The sequence below is a fragment of the Perca flavescens genome, chromosome 3 (assembly GCF_004354835.1).
Source record: "Perca flavescens isolate YP-PL-M2 chromosome 3, PFLA_1.0, whole genome shotgun sequence".
NCBI classification, from domain to species: Eukaryota; Metazoa; Chordata; class Actinopteri; order Perciformes; family Percidae; genus Perca; species Perca flavescens.
In genome coordinates this window covers 6,880,802-6,901,689 of record NC_041333.1, presented here as the reverse complement: position 1 = coordinate 6,901,689, position 20,888 = coordinate 6,880,802, and the positions used below count along the sequence as shown (strand labels likewise).

At 42.3% G+C, this 20,888-nt stretch overlaps 1 protein-coding gene and 1 long non-coding RNA gene across 2 annotated transcripts in view; one reads left to right on the top strand and one right to left on the bottom strand.

Moving 5' to 3' along the window:
• nlk2 (nemo-like kinase, type 2) overlaps positions 1-20,888 on the top strand; it is a 170,622-nt gene that overhangs the window by 91,897 nt on the left and 57,837 nt on the right. Inside the window, exons 6-9 of the mRNA XM_028573592.1 lie at positions 777-862; positions 4,327-4,536; positions 8,652-8,753; positions 14,391-14,477. Of these exons, the coding sequence (XP_028429393.1) occupies positions 777-862; positions 4,327-4,536; positions 8,652-8,753; positions 14,391-14,477 (485 nt within the window). The remainder of the gene's footprint in view (positions 1-776; positions 863-4,326; positions 4,537-8,651; positions 8,754-14,390; positions 14,478-20,888) is intronic.
• Positions 4,096-11,048, bottom strand: LOC114552635 (uncharacterized). Its single transcript, XR_003692200.1, has 3 exons — positions 10,956-11,048; positions 9,087-9,418; positions 4,096-4,551 (listed from the first exon to the last, which is right to left on the bottom strand). It is a non-coding gene; the product is annotated as an uncharacterized LOC114552635 (long non-coding RNA).

Here is a 20,888-nt window from a genome sequence, read left to right as displayed (position 1 = left end):
TTAAAATCTGTCTCGTCTCAATCTCGTGAACCCAATCTCGTGTCTCGTCTCATGAGCTGGGTGTCACGTCACACCCCTACTGGCTAGGTATCTGTAAAAGGATAAATACATCAGTACAAGACAGAGCCCTTTGTCCAAGCGTCTTTTGCATTCGGTCACATGATTTCCCAATTCTAATAATTTCTTTTCTGTTGCTGTTGTTGGCGCAATTAGTACAATCGACTTCAAAATGTGTGCAATCTTAAGACCTTAACGATGAAAAGTTACTAAAAAGCTTGAGTTTTCTTAAAACGGTGTAGCAGTGGTGTGGCTGCCATTTTGTGCTTTTCGCAATGAAACAAGAAGCTGTTGTAACTCCAGTGTACGTTGTCCAATCTGCCCGAAATTTCTCATGATTGACACGGGTCCAGGCCTGAGGACATCTACATGTCAATTTGACTCATAGTCATAGCACCACCTGCTAATAGACCTTGGGCTTACACCTGGACAGAATTACGTGACTGTATAATCAATTTTATCATAGCCCAATATCACAAATAACAAATTTGCATTGATATGCATTGATTAACAGTTATATATTACATGTATATGAGCAAACACCAGTTTGAACTCCTGTGTAAGAGACGTCAGCATAATCATTCAACCATTGCACAAGTGCTGGTAAGCACATTATTAATAATGATTTAAAAAAAACTTGAAAATAGGATTATAATATCTGATATCTGATGTAATATTATATATCGTTGTGTCTTCCTCCTCACCATCCCCACCACCAGGACTTAAATACCTTCATTCTGCTGGCATTCTGCACCGAGACATCAAGCCTGGCAACCTCCTGGTCAACAGCAACTGTGTGCTCAAGGTGTGTGGAACAGGCTATGTGGCTACCCTTTTTCATGTCAACTGAACATGTCAAAATCCACATCCAACCTGAAGACATCACAATAACAGAAACCTCTCAGTGGAGCTCAGTGTATTATAGGAAGCCCCCTGGCATACTAAACCTATAGCAGCATATATAAGTTAACTTATGTACATAATATAAGTTCCAAGGCAAAACTGGGCCAGCCCTAACTATAAGCTTAATCAAAGAGGAGAATTTTAAGCTTACTCTTAAATGTGGAGATGGTGTCTGCCTACTGAACCAAATCTGGGAGCTAGTTAATATGGAGAGGAGCTTGGTAGCTTGGTCTGGCTCCCATTCTACTTTTGGAGACTCTAGGAACCAAATAATCTTGGTATCTGGGAGCGCAGTGTTCTATTAGAGTAATAGGGTATCATGAGCTTTTTAAGATATGATGGTGTATGACCATGAAGAGCTTTGTAGGTGAGGAGAAGGATTTTAAATTTAGGTCTAGATTTTACAGTGATCCAGTGCAGAGAAACTAATGCCGAAGAAAAATTATCTCTTTTCCTAGTTTTTGTTAGTACACATGCTGCAGCATTTTGGATTAACTGGACAATTTTAAGGGACTTATTGGAGCAACCTAATAATAAGGAATTTGGATAATTCAGCCTCAAAGTAACCACTGCATCGAATAGTTTTGCTTCATCTTTTTGTGACAAGATAAGCCTGATTTTTGCAATGTTACGCAGATAAAAAAAAAGGCAGTCCTTTGTTTTATGTTGAATTTATGGACATATCTGTGATACATCTGTGACAGATAACTCAGATTTCTTACAGTGGTACTGGAGGCCAGGCCAATGCCATCTAAAGTAGCTATATCTTGAGATAATGAGCTTCAGAGGTGTTACAAGTACAATTACTTCAGTTTTGTCTGAGTCATCAGTAAATTGTAGGTCATCTAGGTTTTTATGTACTTAATGCATACTTGAAGTTTAACTAACTGATTGGTTACTTGTGGCTTGATCAATTGCTATAATTGGGTATCATCTGTACAATGAAAGTTTAAGGAGTGCTTCCTAATAATATTGCCTAAAGGAAGTATATATATATATATAGGGTGAATAAAATTGGTCAAAGTACAGAGCCTTGTGGAACACCATGACTTACTTAATAGTAGGGCTGGTACGGTTCGTGAAAAAACATCCAAACCACTCGGTCCGCTTGTCTCAGTTCGGAACGTCTGTGTGCCGCACGGTTCGACGCATGCCCAATGTAGCCTCGTGCCCGTATGTGACATCAGACAGTTTCTCTTTCGCGTGAAAGAAGAGGTGTGGACAAGTTACCAACAAAACGTACAGCGAAAGACCATGCAAAACATTTCAGGCCGTCCTGCCAACCTGTATACATTTTAACATCAATGTAGCCTATGCTGTAACGTTTTTTCACTAGTCACTGAAGTGGCTGCAGTTTAGATCCTGTCGGGTTTCTGCACGGGCGGGGCTGCTCAGTTCTCCCCCGCGACTGATGCGACTGTGTGTAATAATGTGCTTAAAGTCAAGTCAAATTCAGTTTGTGCATGATTACATGATATATCTATATAATTATTTAATACTGTATCCTACATTGTGGATAATTAAGCTATATATCATATGCTGAAGTATATTTTTGGAGTGTTAAAGATTAAAAGAAAAAATATCAAGAACCGTACAGAACCGAAAACCGTGACCCTAAAACCGTGATACAAACTGAACTGTGGGTTTTGTGAACCGTACCACCCCTACTTAATAGTACAGGGAGGACGTATCGTTAAAATGAACAAACTGAGATCAATCTGATAAATAGGACTTTCAGCTTAATGCGGTTTCTTTAATGCCAATTAATTACACCAGTCTCTGTAATAGGATGTGATGGGCAAAAGTGTTGAATGCAGCACTAAGATCTAATAAGACAAGTCCGTTGTCTGAAGTAATAAGATGGTCATTTGTATTTTTCACGGGTGCTGTCTCTGTGCTGTCACTCTAAATCCTGACTAAAAATCATCAAATAAACTATTTTTATGTAGAAAGTCACACAACTGATTAGCGACTACCATCTCAAGGATCTTGGAGAGGAAAGGAAAATTAGATCTGTGCTTGCACTTGATTCTTGTTGTTCGGAGTTCATACCTTCATGGTGGAATACATTTATCTGAAGTGGCTTTGGAAAAAGCATTACCTAAATGACATGTAATGTACATTTAGGTCTATAGTTGGCTTAAACCCCTGGCTCAAGACTGGGCTTTTTAAGAAGAGGTTTAATTACAGCCACTTTTAGCGACTGTGTTGATCATATCATTAATCATATCTAGTAAAGAAGTGGTAACTAAGAGTTCAACTTCTTTAAGTAACCTAGTTGGGATGGGGTTTAAGAGATGGGTAGATGGCTTAGATAAAGAAATTATTTATTTGGGGAAGGTCAATAGTAGAAAAAGAGTCTAAATAAATATCAGGTCTTATAGATGTTTCTAAGGTACTGTACCTTAGTAGCAATATAGCCTACATACCACCAGATGACCGTAGCACCCAGTGATTGTAAGCATGACATTGCTCAGCTGCATGTACATGTTATACCTTTACCACATTGGCTTCATCGGAGCTGTTGGACACTCATGATAGGAGTGTGTGTTAGTGTTGTGTCTATAAGCGATTATAGGCAAACTATTCTAATTAACTGGAGACAAAACTTTTTTTCTACACATGTAGATCATAAACTATTGAATATAAAAACAACACATTGAAGTCCGTTGAGAAATGTAAATGTAATAGTGCTAGAAATTGCAGCTCCCCTGTTTACTTGTTTACAGGGCAGTCTTGCCCGGTCTACTGGGTGCTACTGCTGACTGGTGGTATGTCTGCTGTATTGCTATTGAGGGACAGTGCGAGCAGAGCAGAGTGTAGCAAAAGTCACGTGTAAAAAGACAGCCAATTGAGAGCTCTTGGAGCTCTGAAAATATTTTTCAGTCAATAATATCTATGCACGAATTTATAGTTTTGTCTACGTATTCACAGATCTCCTGTACACATTCCCTGATCTCAGTACGCATTTAGAGATTATTTTACAAATTTACAAATTTGATTACTCACACAAGGATTGAGATACAGTTGCACAACTCTTGGCACACATTTGAAAATAGTTTTGCTACAATAATGACCCCATACCACAGGCCAAGTAATCAGCCAGTTTCAAACAGGTATGTTTTGAATGGGCACTTTAAATTGCACAAAATAAAGCCAAGGTATTGTCTTTGTGTGGGAAACACTGTACACTTTGCTACATGATGTAACATTGTGCCCTATGAGCAACACAAACAATGGTTGTTTCCATTTGAGCAGGGGAGACACTTACTAAGCAAAAACGATTGTCAGAATAAAGCTGTGAGCGGTAAAAAGAAGACAAAAGATTATAACAGTTGTAGTAACCTCTGAATGACTGTCTTTCAGATCTGTGATTTTGGCCTGGCCCGAGTAGAGGAGTTAGACGAGTCACGACACATGACTCAGGAAGTGGTTACACAGTATTACCGAGCTCCTGAGATCCTCATGGGGAGCCGCCATTACTCCAACTCCATCGATATCTGGTCTGTGGGCTGCATCTTTGCTGAACTGCTGGGGCGGCGCATCCTGTTCCAAGCCCAAAGTCCCATTCAGCAGGTAACTGAGTACTCTCTTAGGATAAGATGAGACAAGAGAGAACTTTATTCACCCTCAAGGGATTTTTTGTGGCCAAGATGCTTGATTTACATATTGAATTAAATGTATACATGGTATAAATATACTATATATACATACACACACAGTAAAATAAAATATACATGCATACTAAAAATTTGAGTTGTGTTGTGATGCTGTTTTCTGAATCAAATAGCTTTTCAGTAGCTTAGCTCTTTTATTGCTCAAGTAGTGTGGTAGCGTCAACACAAGCTACATTTCCATGATCATTTGTGAAGCTCAAGTGCAGCGGAGCTTTCTGCTACGGTCAGAAATAGTACATGGATGTACAGTATAATACAAATAACTTTGATGTAGTAAACTACAAGATGGCGCTGCTGCCGAAGCAGATATCCAACAGGCTGTTATTGTGACGCGGGCAGATATTGGTAAAATATTTGCAGCACTGGAGAAGATTTAGGCCGATCTGGAGGAAATTTGCCACTCCATCGTTTCAATGGATTCAAAACTCTCCGCCCTTATCACCAGAATGGATGCAGTTAAGAATCGCGTGGAAAGTCTCGGGACAGCCGAGAAGAAAAACGAGATAATCCAGCAGCAAGAGAGTAAGAGAGAGGTGGATATGCTATAAGAAAAAAAATTAAGATTTTGAAGATCTATCCCGACGCAATAATAGTTTTGTGGTCATTCCCAAGGGCAAAGAAGGAAGAGATGCAGTAAAGTTTTTGGGGGAGCTGATTCAGAAATTGCTGGAGATTGAAGGAGAATGAGAGATTGAACGTGCACATAGAACTGCCGACCAGCAGCCTGGGGCGGGAGACAGACCCAGAATAATTCTGGCGAGGTTTCTGAGATCTTCGAATAGAGACCTGGTACTGCGTGAAAGGAGAAATAAGGGCAAGCTGAATAACAAAATAAGACTTCTCCAGGGCTACACAGATAAAGCGGGACAAATTAATGGACTCTTTCATGGAAACTTCAAACTCAGAATAGGAGTGAGTTAAGACATTTGGATACCCCCGAATGGCGTTGGCATTCATGGACTTTATGGAGTGATTTGTCGGCGAAGGAGTTATACTGATGTGCAGCAAACATGATGTGGTCTTTTGCAAGAAATGCATATGTCGAGTGTGGAATCTGAAAAATTGTGTGGAGGATGGGTTGGATATGTGTTTATAGCATATAGCTGTTCCAGAGGGATAGGGCTGCAACACTAAAGACTCTGTCTTCAAAGGTACAGAGTCTGGTGTGGGGAATGGAGAGCAGGCCAGCATCTGAGGACCGCAGGTTTCGGGGTGTGGCGTATGGATGGAGGAGGCCGGAGAGGTACAGTGGGGCCAGGGCATGGAGGGATTTGTAGGTGAGAAGGAGGATTTTATATAGATGCTGGACTTAATTGGGAGCCAGTGAAGATGGATGAGGGTTGGGGTAAAGTGCTGCCACATCTTGGTGTGGGTGAGGACCCTGGCGGCAGAGTTTTGGACATACTGGAGCCTGTCTAGGGTTTTGCTGGAGACCCCAGACAGGACTCCATTGCACTAGTCCAAACGGGAGGTAATGAAAGCATGTATGAGGGTTCTTGCCAAGGAGTCAGTGTGATGGCCATAGTCTTGAACTGTTTTTAAGATGAAAAAAGGTGGATTTGGTGATAGATTTGATGCGAGTATGGAAAGAGAGGGTGGAGTCTAGGATTACACCAAGGTTGCGGACCTTAGAGGATGGGCAGATGGCACACTCTTCAACATCCAACCTTCTAGAGTAGCGCCTTAGGTTGGTTGACATCCAGGTTTTGATTTCATGCTGACAGAACTGAGACCATGTTACCGTATAATCCAGCCAGGGGGAGCATGTAGATGGTATTCGAATTATATTTGACTTCCGGTATTCGTTTCAACAGCCCTAATGTTTATGTACAGTAGTGGCTGTTTATTAGAGCGAGGCTGGCTGCTGAAAATCAGATGTTTTGGTGCTCTTGATAGTTCTTTGGCGCTAGCTGAAACCTCTTTGGGGGCTGCCAAACCTTTTTCTATGCAGGAAAAACCTTGCATTTAGGATTGATCCATCTCCTAGAACAAATAATTTAGGGCTGAATGGAACCTGTGTCCATGCAATCAGACATAGGTTATCATGTATCCTGGTCCAAAATTCCTGGACCTTATCACAGGACCAAATTCTGTCCCACTTCTCATCATCCAGTGTAATACTTGATCCTTTCCGATTTCTTTTTTGAGGGCTGACCAGGCTACAAAAAAGTACACTCATCCAGGCCAGCTAAGTTCTATGTTCTTATGTGGCGCTATAACTATGAGTCAATATTGGCAAGTAGATGTCCACAGGCCTGAACTCTAATGAAGCATGAGAAATTTCAGGCAGAATGGACAATGTACATACGAGTTACAACAACTGAGTTCTCGAGCACCTTAAGCCCCTTGAAAAAACTCTTTGTATAATTATTTCTAAACAGCCAATGGAGCAATTGAATGGGGAAAAAATCACTTCTGGAACCAGAGCCGTTCAAAAAGTGGGCAGTCACCGTTGAGCTCTATTACATTGTAAATGTATTATGAAAAGTATATGTAAAGCATATTGCCAATTCATGAGCATTGTGTAAAGTAGGATGCAGCGATGTAATGAAAATTATTTAATAATGTATGCTGATGAAACTGTGCTGTACATTCATGGGAAAAATGCAAAGAGGTTGCTTAAAATTTTTCAAAACAGACGCAAACTTAGGAAATGTCCTGAGGTCTTAGGGGCATAAAATCAAAAATGTGGACAAATTCAAATATTTGGGTGTTACCCTGGATCCGACTCTTAGTTTTAAAAAGCATGTTAAAAAACTGAGCAACACACTGAAATTTAACCTCACAAAGTTTAGACATATTTTATAAGAAACTCTCTTACCATTGAGGCATCCAATACCTACTTAAATGCAATGATTCTTCCACATTTTTTGTACCGCATAACAAGTTGGTCTCAGGCAGGTAAAGCAGCCTTAAAGGGACACGCCGACTTATTGGGAATTTAGCTTATTCACTGTAACCCCCAGAGTAAGACAAGTCAATACATACCCTTCTCATCTCCGTGCGTGCTGTAACGCTGCCTGACGGCTCCAGCATTAGCTTAGCCCAGCACAGATCCTGCAGGTAACTGGTTCAAACTAGCCTACTGCTCCCAATTGTGACAAAAGTGACAAAATAACGCCAACATGTTCCTATTTACATGTTGTGATTTGTATAGTCACAGCGTGTATCACAACATGTAAATAGAAACATGTTGGCGTTATTTTGTCACTTATTTGGAGCAGTAGGATTACTGGAACCAGTCACCTGCATGTTCTGTGCTGGCCTGATGCCGCTGGAGCCGTCAGACAGCCTTACAGCACGCACAGAGATGAGAAGGGTATGTATCAACTTGTCTAACTCTGGGGGTTATGGTGAATAAGCTAAATTCCCAATAAGTCGGCGTGTTCCTTTAAGAACTTGAATCATTATATAAAACAGCCCTTAAGATCCATGACAAAAAAAACGAGATATATCACCACTGCAAAAACTCAGCAAGTGCAATACTTTAAAGTTTAAATATTTGATAATGCCTTTGAATGTTTGCTTACTCTAAAAAAAACATGAGCCAACCGAGCCAACCACTAGAGCCAACGCATTATTCCCAATCACAAGACTTCGTTTGGCAAATCATGCGTCTGTGTAATAAGAGGGGTTAGGATTTTGATTGCTTAGCTTTGTTGGGAAGGGGTGGGGGGACTGGTTTTAAGATGTGGGAACGACTGAGCCCATGATCAAATTATCATGATTGATTGATGTAACTTTACACATACTTATGGTAAATTAGGTGTGAATGTGTTTGTAAAATTGTATATTCTGTGTTTTGTAATTCACTTGCATTGAATATTTATAGGCGGAAAATGGCAGTGTTTAATTGTGCATTGTCCCTGTTAAAATAAAACTACATTACATTACATGTATTAAATAAATGCCCCTGTTATTTAAGACAAACATCTTGTGAGTCCTGACATGCAGAAACAAACCTTTCTATTTTAGTCTGGTGTCTGTGATGTGTTTTGCCATGTCGCATTGTAGCTGGATTTAATCACTGACCTGTTGGGGATTCCCTCTATGGAAGCGATGAGGACGGCGTGTGAAGGCGCTCGTGCACACATTCTCAGAGGACCTCAAAAGCAAGTAAGCATTCTATTTTGCATTGAACTTTCCCACCTGACCTGGACCCAGACCAGCCCACCACAATCAGCTGGACATCAATCGTCCTTGCACTTCCCTTCAACACATGTACATACCCGCAGGGTTCAACATTAGCACCATACTAGCCAAATGCTGGTAAAATATGCAAGTGGCAGGTAGATTTGCTGGCCTCACCAGCCAAAAAAAAGTAAAATTTTAACATTCACTAGTATTTTGGCTGGTGGATGAAAAGTTAATTTTGAACCCTGCATATCAGCTCCTAATAATCCCACTTAGCTGAGTGGTAAGTAAGAGAGTATATGATAATGTACTCACTGAGGCTGCCTGGCTCCTGCAAGAAAGTTTTCGATGGAGTGCAGCCCATTCAGCCCACACAAATAGACCGGCCCACCTGGAAAAGTACTCCCGATGGCCAATCAATGCACGTTTCACTCTCTGCTTCGGTCACGCTCCTTGCTGCAACCACGCCTCCTGTGGAACATCAGAACCCTCTGCCTTTCTCGATTCCCGAATTTGTGCCTCCTCGACTCCTTTATCCTCCAATTTGTGACCCGGAAATCAATCTCAGCACGCCATGTTGAGGGACATCCCAATTCCTTAAATGCACATCGAGGAGCTATATCCTCTGCGGAAAACTTAGTTTTCACCTGTGGCATGTAAACAAAAAGATGTGAGAGAGAAAGGAAAAGATGGAGAGATATAATCTGTGGCCCCATGGATTCTGGCCGGTTGGATAATATAAATTAACATTCTAATTAATAGTGGGTCGGTGAAATAAGACCTATTTAATCAGAGAAATAACATTAACCTTCTCTAAAATGTAAACATAGCAGAGCTACTGTCAGATACACAGCTTCAATTGTAAGTGCATCCTTAGAGAGATGCTCAAGAAACAGCAGGGGTCCGTTTCAGGAAGGAGGTCGATATATAAATCAAAAACCCTGATGTGTGAGTTGATTTACCCTGAGATGGGAAACTCAAAGTTTCAACTGATTTGACTTGGTTCAATCAACTCTGAGTAGGTTCACTTAGGGTTACGTGCGTGCACAACCACTATAAAAAGGCAGTATGAATGGAGCCATGATTCTACGATTCACCATGGTAACAAGCGTAAACAAACGTGTCGGCGGAAATACTCATGCGCACAAACAGCGAGTTTGAACGCGCATATCGTTAAAAAAGCAAGACAGCAGCTGCTGCTGCAAAAGAGAGAGAATTGGTGTGGGAGAAAATTACTGCTTGAGTCCATGCGTAAGCATTAACAGTGTATTCATTTCATATTTAATCACAGTTAACTTATAATATTACTGGTGAAAACTGGAATTTTAGGTGCAATCCTGCGGGCGAAAAAAGTAAGCTATAGCCTACTAATCCCATTCTGATGCTGCAGCACCATGATCATTAACAGAACTATAATGTATAATCATTTATTTCTTTTTAATGGCTCTCAGTGGTTTGTGTCCAGGGAAAACTACAAAACGTTTAAAAAATGTTTCAGAGCGAGTCACACTTTTCTGACGGCTCTGCATACAGTGGCTTTACTATTACAGTATGATCCGCTACACTGTTATAAAGAAAACTGCCGTTTGCAAAAAACGTAATGCAACACAAAGAATCTTTGTTAAAGCCTATCCACGATGGCTGATAGGGATTGGCAATATGGCCTAAAATCCATATTGCGATATACATTGCAGCCTCTTGCGATAACGATATATATTGCGATATATACCAGAACCATTTCAGACCAGGTTACATAGACCCTAAGGAAAACCAAACTGCTAAATGTATTTTTGTATGTGTATTTTTTTTTTAAAAGAAGAGAAAAGTAAGTAGGAAGTATGTAAGAGAAAGTATGTAGTTTTGAGAACATTTATTGTACAAAACTGTAATTATACAACATAATGTTGCAGATAAATAAAATTCAAGTACACTAGTTGCAGAGACTTTGACAAAGAAAAAGCTTAAAGTATTGGGTGTCTTCTCTTTAGTGCAAACCATTCTAAAAGGCACTACACTTAGTAAGTTTAAGTCCTTGGTTCTTAAATGCCACTCAAGATGCAGAGAACAGGAAAAAGTGGTGTCTGTTTAGTTAAGGAACAGACACTGTACTGAAAATACTTTCAGTATTAGGCAAAGATGCAGAGATACTTTAAATAAAAACATATTTCAAACAAAGTTTCTTACCTGCAGCCTAATGTAACGCATTTGCGCGCGAACACACACACACACACACACACACACACACACACACACACACACACACACACACACACACACACACACAAAGAGTCGGGACTTCTCCCGGTGGGCCGGTCTGATAATAGTTATACATTGCAAGTTGTTAGCAACACCATCCGGCGGCCTGGTGCCGCTGCCTGCTGGTCAAACTGTGCAGCCTCTGCTCAACCTGTACGGCAGGGGCCGTAAACGTCCCGGTACATTTTTTGGTCCCACTCCGCTGCTGCGCACACGCACACACGGCTGTATGTTCAGCGGGGAAGTACAACGTCTGCAAACACCGGCTGCCAAGATTCCAATCGTCCGTTATATAGTGAATTGTTAGGCTGGTGAAAGGCTCCATGGTACAACTCGACCACAGCTCCGTTGTAGTGGCTTAAATCCAAACCAAGTCCAAATAATGGATGTTGCACCGGTCTTTTTCACTAGTGATGTGCAGATCGATACTAAAGTATTGATATTTACGATCCCAACGTCTCCTGCTCTAGTATCGATTCTCATATAAAAAGATCGATATTTAAACTCAGTAATTTGCAGTGAGTGTATATGTTATCATAAGTAACTTGTTGTTACCTGAAAAGTCTGATTATATCCGGTTAGGGGAAGGAACTACCTCTCCTTCCGCCGGTCAGTTGTGTGTGCACTGCGGCTCTGTGACGGAGCCGGCCGCTGCAACAGCCCTTCTTTATTTTCCCGCTAAGAAGACTGCAGACTGCAGAGTGACTATGGCTGACCGCAAAAGGAGTCATGTCTGGCTGTATTTTAGCTGTAAAGACAGCAGTGACGCTGTGTGTGGACATTTTTTTATTTGTGTGTAATTTTCAAGCTGTTTTACTGTACAAGTGTCTGAGATTTTCTTTATAATTAAATAATATGAGAGTAGTTTATTGTCTTGTCATTATGCAGCTATAGCCTACTTTGGAATTGGTAAGCCTACAGCCTACTTTTTTATTTTACTTTAAACTATTTGTCACACCACACTACAAATAAAATATGTAAAAAGTATTGGTATTGGTATCGTTATCGGCAATACCAGCCTGGGTATTACTTGGTACCGGATCGAATAGGAATTAAGTGGTATCGCACATCACTATTTTTCACCAGCTCCTTGTTTCACTTTTAGTCATGTTGACGATGACGCGTTGCAGCCGGTTGCAGCTCGTGGCTCTAAACTTCGCGGGTAGATTGCGTCATCAACACGAATTATCGCGATAGTGCAATATAATTAAAATCTCTATCATAGGCCAATTTTGTATCGTTTATATTGCATATCGTCTATATCGCCCATCCCTAATGGCTGATGTTAGTAATATGAGGACGGATAAGGTATCTACATATCAGTGGCGGCTGCTGGTCATTCAAAGAGGGGAAGCTCATTTGTGGCCTACATCATACAAATTGTCCATTTATTTATGTTAATATTATATATATATATATATATATATATATATATATATATATATATATATATATATAATAGTAATGTAATAATTTAATTATATAATAATAATAACATAATTATTATAATAATTTATAATATCCATGGGAAGGTTTCATCAAGAGGAATGGCCAGCAGTACATTTTCTTTGTCACAGCACAGCCAGCTAACTTTGTCATACCAGGAGAGCTGAACAGACCTGTTACTTTGCCCTGTCTTTTTCACTAAATCAATCTTAAGTGTTGATCTAACCCTGCTGTTTAATTCTAAGTTTCTCCTCATAAGGAAGTCTTTCAAAAATCAGGTCGACAATATTAGCATCGTCTGCCATTGTGTGCAGTTTGCTAGCTGGCTAGCTCACACCTACAACACTAGCCTAGCCTACTGTATGAATGAACAAACAATCTAACAAAACGATATTAAACTCAAAGGAGGAAATGTGGGAATTAGGTTAAACTGAAACAAGGAATGTGGTGTGTAATTGTATGAAATGTATGATGAAAGAAATCGGTTGCAGCAGTTCGTCTTTCAACTAGACTTGTAAAATCCGCGATGGGACTGAGCTGAGCTCTGAAGTTGAACAGCTTCGGCGACTTTTTATAGTACAAAATCGCTGTCAATCAAAAGGAGATACAGTCCTTCGACAGACCCTCCAATCATCACGCAGAAGCCCAGCATCCAGGCCAGCCCACTGCTCCCGTGGGCGGGACATAATCGCAGCATTTATCCAATGACCATCTAGTTTCGAAGCACTGAAAAAATCTGCTCAAAGCAGCCCCATTGAAGTCAACGGACGCTAGGCTTCAACGGGGAAAGGCACTGAGACGCTACGGGAATGTATCCGACCAGGTTAGGTTCACAGGCTCAGTTACCATTGTATGAGAAGGAAATTGAGTCAGCCAATTCTGAACCAACTCGTCTTTGAGATGAACGTATGCTAACGCATTTTAGTCAATAAAATGTTAACACAATAGTACATATTTGACCATTTAAATTTTAGACATTTTTTTATGTAGTCTTGTTTGGGTGTTTACAGTGGTCATTTACATTTAAAAGGGTTGTAAATCGTGTTCAAGTGAATTGTAGCACACCATAGTCAACTTTATTCAAATAAAACATAATTTCCCACAAAATAATGGCTAGTAAAAATGCAATGTGGCTAGTAATTTTGGAAAACCACTAGCCACAGTGGCTGGTGAGCAAAAAAGTTAATGTCAAGCCCTGTTTATGTCACTTTAAAATGACTGCTCCAGACTGGATGTCTCATGATTGTTAAATGTCTGTTGCCTCGACTCCTCTCTCCTTAGCTGCGTTGGGATAGAATGCCATAATTAATGGAAATAACATGGAAAATAAACACACTTAAAGCAGTAGTGCTAAGCCTACAACTGGCGGTCGATCCGTACAGTCTGTGAAACAAGGACAGGTGTGTTCCATTTCCCAGGTGTGTTCCATTCCCCTGCAAATCTCCTGTGGGTGGAACTAGATGTGAGGAGGGAAAGCAAGGAGAGGAATCTGGGTTGCACAAACTGGAAATTGGGAAAGGCCCTTAGTGTCTGTACAAGCCCTGCCTCCTGCAGTAACATTAGGCACCGCCGATTCCTGCAACCACGTTCCCTATGTCAACATCCAAGAATGCTCCCTGCTGAAGCCACGCCTCCACATGCAAGAGATGTACATGGTGCGCGGGTGGGCCTCATTGAACACAGTCCTTTCAGTGATTCTAGCAATTTGGTTTTATTAAAGATATAAAAAACTGAAAAGAAGTTTTAATATTTGAAGTGTGGTGGTTTGTTTTATAGTGTGAATAATCTGTCAACACATTTTTAAGAACTGCAAGAAATTAAAAGATATTATTTGATACACATGTTTATAATGTATACCACAAGCTAAAAGAGACAATGGAAGGATGGTTGATGTTGTGATGTTTGTTTTGTCTGCAGCCATCCCTTCCTGTTCTGTACACACTGTCTAGCCAAGCAACCCATGAAGCTGTCCACCTCCTCTGTAGGATGCTGGTATTTGATCCGGTGAGTCATTCTGCTATACATAGTTTTGCATTATGTTTTGTGAATGAAACTCATCAGTGAGTCCTAATTATGGATATGTTTTGCATAATGCAGTATACACAGTCTGTGTGCTTGTTATGACAACGGCCTGTTGAAAGCAAGCAAAAAAGTAAAATAGAGGAGACTAACTTGGGCACCTGTGCTTTAGTGATTCACATTTTGATTATAATTATAGTATTTTACCAGAGGAGAGAAACACTGATAAACCAAGTTGATTCAATCTCATAACCTGAAGGTTTGCTACAAATCCATGACTGTGTACAGTAATATACTTCAAACATACAAGAACACGTAATCAACGTCTTTATAAATGAAAAATGTATTGAACTACTAGGAATACACACTACTGAGTAAACACCTACATACATGAATGAATGAAAACTAACAGATTATTGGATAAATAACAAACAGTAAACAAGGTATTTGCAAGATGTACAAACCCCAATTCCAATGAAGTTGGGACATTTTGTTAAACGTAAATATAAACAGAATTCAATATTTTGCAAATCTTCATCCATCCATCTTCGTCCGCTTATCCGGTATCGGGTCGCGGGGGGAGCAGCTCCAGCAGGGGACCCCAAACTTCCCTTTCCCGAGCAACATTAACCAGCTCCGACTGGGGGATCCCGAGGCGTTCCCAGGCCAGGTTGGAGATATAATCCCTCCACCTAGTCCTGGGTCTTCCCCGAGGCCTCCTCCGAGCTGGACGTGCTTGGAACACCTCCCTAGGGAGGCGCCCAGGGGGCATCCTTACCAGATGCCCGAACCACCTCAACTGGCTCCTTTCGATGCGAAGGAGCAGCGGCTTCTCACCCTATCTCTAAGGGAGACGCCAGCCACCCTCCTGAGGAAACCCATTTCGGCCACTTGTACCCTGGATCTCGTTCTTTCGGTCATGACCCAGCCTTCATGACAGTAGGTGAGGATAGGAATGAAAATGTAATTGGCACACACCCTCTGGTCCCGCTTTTTAAACCACCCCGGTCTGCCACTCCTTTGGCACTGTCCCAGACTTCCATGCAATGTTGAAGAGGCGTGTCAACCAGGACAGCCCCTCCACACCCAGAGCCTTGAGCATTTCTGGACGGATTTCATCAATCCCAGGGGCTTTGCCACTGTGGAGTTGTTTGACTACATCAGTGACTTCCACCTGGGAAATTGACAATGATCCCCCATCATCCTCCAGCTCTGCCTCTAACATAGAGGGCGTATTAGTCGGATTCAGGAGTTCCTCAAAGTGCTCCTTCCACCGCCCTATTACCTCCTCAGTTGAGGTCAACAGTGTCCCATCCTTACTGTACACAGCTTGGATGGTTCCCCGCTTCCCCCTCCTGAGGTGGCGAACAGTTTTCCAGAAGCACCTTGGTGCCGACCGAAAGTCCTTCTCCATGTCTTCTCCAAACTTCTCTCACACCCGCTGCTTTGCCTTTTTCACGGCAGAGGCTGCAGCCCTTCGGGCCCTTCGGTACCCTGCAACCGCTTCCGGAGTCCTCTGGGATAACATATCCCGGAAAGACTCCTTCTTCAGTCGGACGGCTTCCCTGACCACCGGTGTCCACCACGGTGTTCGTGGGTTACCGCCCCTTGAGGCACCTAAGACCACAGCTCCTCGCCGCAGCTTCAGCAAGGGAAACTTTGAACATTGTCCACTCGGGTTCAATGCCCCCAGGCTCCACAGGGATGCACGAAAAGCTCCGCCGGAGGTGTGAGTTGAAAGTCTGTCGGCCTCCTCCAGACGTTCCCAATTTATCCGCACTACCTGTTTGGGCTTACCAGGTCTGTCCAGAGTCTTCCCCCACCCCCTGACCCAACTCACCACCAGATGGTGATCAGTTGACAGCTCCGCCCCTCTCTTCACCCGAGTGTCCAAAACATACGGCCTCAGATCAGATGAAATGATTATTAAATCGATCATTGACCTTTGGCCTAGGGTGCTCTGGTACCAGGTACACTTATGAGCATCCCTATGTTCGAACATGGTGTTTGTTATGGACAATCCATGACTAGCACAGAAGTCCAACAACAAACAACCACTCTGGTTTAGATCAGAGAGGCCGTTCCTCCCAATCACGCTTCTCCATGTGTCTCCATCATTGCCCACGTGCGCATTGAAGTCCCCCAGCAGAACAATGGAGTCCCCCACTGGAGCCCCATGCAGGACTCCAATCAAGGTCTCCAAGAAGGCTGAATACTCCGAACTCTTGTTTGGTGCATATGCACAAACAACAGTCAGAGTTTTCCTCCCCACAACCCGCAGGCGTAGGGAGGCGACCCTCTCGTTCACCGGGGTAAACTCCAACGTAGCGGCGCTCAGCCGGGGACTTGTGAGTATCCCCACACCCGCCCGGCGCCTCACACACTGGGCAACTCCGGAGAAGAAAAGAGTCCAACCCCTATCCAGGAGTATGGTTCCAGAATCGAGACTGTGCGTAGAGGTAAGCCCCACCAGATCTAACCGTTAGCGCTCCACCTCCCGCACCAGTTCCGGCTCCTTCCCCCACAGAGAGGTGACATTCCACGTCCCCAGAGCCAGCGTCTGCTGCCCGGGTCTGGTCCGTCAAGGCCCCTGACCTTCACTGCCACCTGTGTAGCAGCGCACCCGACCCCAGCGGTTCCTCCCACAGGTGGTGGGCCCATGGGATAGAGAGGGAGTTGCCACGTTGCTTCTTCGGGCTGTGCCCAACCGGGCCCCGTGGCAAACCCGGCCACCAGGCGCTCGCTGACGAGCCCGCCATCTGGGCCTGGCTCCAGACGGGGGCCCCGGGCTTCCTTCGGGCAGGGTAACTTCACGTCTTCTACGTTGGCTCATAGGGTTTTTGAACCATTCTTTGTCTGGCCCCTCATCTGAGACCACTTTGCCTTGGGAGACCCTACTAGGAGCACACAGCTCCAGACAACACAGCCCTCAGGTTCATAGGGACACACAAACCTCTCCACCACGATAAGGTGATGGTTCCCGGAGCAAATCTTTTCCAACCAATCAATTGAATACACTACACAACATGGCATCATGACTTTGCGTAAACATACACGCCACTTTCCTAAAGCCAAATGGCGTGTTATCTGTACGCATTTTGAGCTATCCATGTGGATGTCTACACTGTATACAGCGGATGTAAACATGGCGTCGCCACGTGGCATCTTATCGTGAGAACGTGTCGTACTATCGCGAGAACAACGTCACACGTGTAAAAAAAAAAAAAAAAAAAAGTTGGGATTGGGAAAGGCTATAGTAACACAAACAAACGACAAAAACACGATGGTGACCAACGTCACATGCTTAGGAAAACAATGAATGGCTGGGTTTAGGAAAGAAACATTAGGGAAGGCTTAAATAAAAAAAATAAAAAATTAACAAAAAAATAAATAAAAAAAGGTTGAAAAACACCACACCACAATCACTCTGTTCTGACAATGACTCCCTTAGTCCCTTACGTGGGGGTGAAGCTGTCCTGGGTGAAAGTCCTGTGTTTTACCCATCCACCACCCGGCTCTCCTTGGTCAAAGTCCTGTGTTTTACCCATCCACCACCCGGCTCTCCTGGGTGAAAGTCCTGTGTTTTACCCATCCACCACCCCAACCAACCTCCCTCTGCAGACTTACGTCCTTTCATACTACTCGCTACGGCGAATATTCACACGTAATGTGGGTCAATGGCGGCCGAACGGCATTGATAGACACGCTAAAAAGCAATTATGCATCTTGAAAACACGCAAAAACCGCATACGAATTGGCGTGTCATACATACGCCACTTTATGAGATCAGTCTGCACTACAAAGACAAGATATTTAATGTTCAAACTGATACATTTTATTGTTTTTTTGCAAATATTCCCTCATTTTGAATTTGATGCCTCCAAAAAAGCTGCGACAGGGGCAACAAAACACTGGGAAAGTTAAGGAATGCTAAAAAAAAACAGGTGAACAGGTTGTTCATGATTGGGTATAAAAGGAGCATCCTCAAAACACTTAGTCGTTTACAAGCAAGAATGGGGTGAGGTTTACCACTTAGTGAACAACTGTGTGAGCTAATAAGAATGTTTTTCAACGTACAATTGCAAGGAATTTAGGGATTTCATTGACTACAGTTGATGATATCATCAAAAGATCCAGAGAATCTGGAGAAATCTCTGCACGTAAGCGGCAAGGCCGAAAACCAACATTGAATGCCCGTGACCTTCGAGCCCTCAGGCAGCACTGTATTAAAAAGAGACATCATTATAAAGGATATTACCACGTGGGCTCAGGAACACTCTGGAAAAACATTGGCAGTTAACACAGTTTGTCGCTACATCTACAAGTGCAAGTTAAAACTCTACCATGCAAAGTGAAAGCCATATATCATCAACACCCAGAAACGCCGCCTTCTTCTCTGGGCCCGAGCTTATCTGAGATAGACTGACGCAAAGTGGAAAAGTGTGCTATGGTCTGATGAGTCCACATTTCAAATTGTTTTTTGGAAATGATGGACGTCATGTCCTCCAGGCCAAAGAGCATAAGGACCGTCCAGATTGTTATCAGCGCAAAGTTCAAAAGCCAGCATCGTTGATGGCATGGGGGAGTATTAATGCCCATGGCATGGGCAACTTGTACATCTGTGAAGGCACCATTAATGTTGATAAGTACATACAGGTTTTGGAGCAACATATGCTGCCATCCAAGTCTTTTTCAGGGATGTCCCTGCTAGTTTCAGCAAGACAATGTCAAGCCACATTCTGCACGTGTTACAACAGTGTGGCTTCGTAATAAAAGAGTGCGGGTATTAGACTGGCCTGCTTAAAGTCCAGACCTGTCTCCCATTGAAATTGTGTGGCACATTATGAAGCGCAAAATACGACAATGGCGACCCCATACTGTTGAGCAACTGAAGTCGCACATCAAGCAAGAATGGGAAATAATTCCACCTACAAAGCTTCAACAATTAGTGCCCTCAGTTCCCAAATGTGTATTGAGGGTTGTTAAAAGAAAAGGTGATGTAACACAGTGGTAAACATGCCCCCTTTCCCAGCTTTTTTGTAACGTGTTGCTGGCATCAAATTCAAAATGAGTGAATAGTCACAAAAAGACAATAAAATGTATCAGTTTGAACATTAAATATCTTGTCTTTGTTGTGTATTCAATTGAATATAGGTTGAAAAGGATTTGCAAATCATTGTATTCTGTTTTTATTTACGTTTTACATAACGTCCCGACATAATAGGAATTGTTTTGTATTAAACCAACACAGCTGCTGAGATTTGAAAGGGAGACTATACTACAGAGAGCCCAAATTGCCCAAAATCTTTATCTACAAAACCAGGAGAGCATCAACCCTAATCATTGTATTCTGTTTTTATTTACGCTTTACACAATGTCCCGACTTAATAGGAATTGTTTTGTATTAAACCAACAGCTGCTGAGATTTGAAAGGGAGACTATACTACAGAGAGCCCAAATTGCCCAAAATCTTTATCTACAAAACCAGGAGAGCATCAACCCTAATCATTGTATTCTGTTTTTATTTACGCTTTACACAATGTCCCGACTTAATAGGAATTGTTTTGTATTAAACCAACACAGCTGCTGAGATTTGAAAGGGAGACTATACTACAGAGAGCCCAAATTGCCCAAAATCTTTATCTACAAAACCAGGAGTGCATCAACCCTAATAGGTAAGCAAAGTTTGACCAACTTGGATGGATGGATGTCCATGACACTGCTTGCGGGAGGATGACGGTGGGAGGTCACGTCTGTCCTGAAGGGCCTGAGAAACTCGCTTTCCTTAGCTTGTTCTGTCCTTTGGAGCAGTTTTGCCTGGTCATTTCTGTCTCTCTCCGCAGCAGTAGGTGAAGCGTCAGGTCACAACCAGATGGTCTCGGCCACAAGGTCATGGAGACGCACACAGAAACATGAACGTATTTGTAAAAAGAGAAGAAGAGAAGAAAGAGCATGCCATTCCGGTGACGTCTCTATTTAAAGGTCTTGGTCCAAGGTTAGTGTCAAAGATCTCTTGCCCTTAACTTCCCTGACATTAATTCTGAACTAATCTCTCTTTTGTTGACATTAAATATCCCTAGTTTCACTCACCTAACTCCCATAATTGAAACCTAGAGATATTTAGCTGCATGTAGAATACAAACATGGTTAACATTATTATTTAGCATAAAAACATAATACAATATTTTAAACATTTGTAGCATGAATAGCCTTTGTGGAAAACCCAGGACAGAATTTCCACTTTATGACCACTTTTGACTACAACGTATGGCCCCTTGACCTCATTTATAAAACTCACATCAAAAGGTGGCCTACGGACGAAATACAGAAAGTGCTTGTGCACAAAAATATTCAGATTTATGAAACCGTGTGCACTCCTACACCGGTTTCACTTTA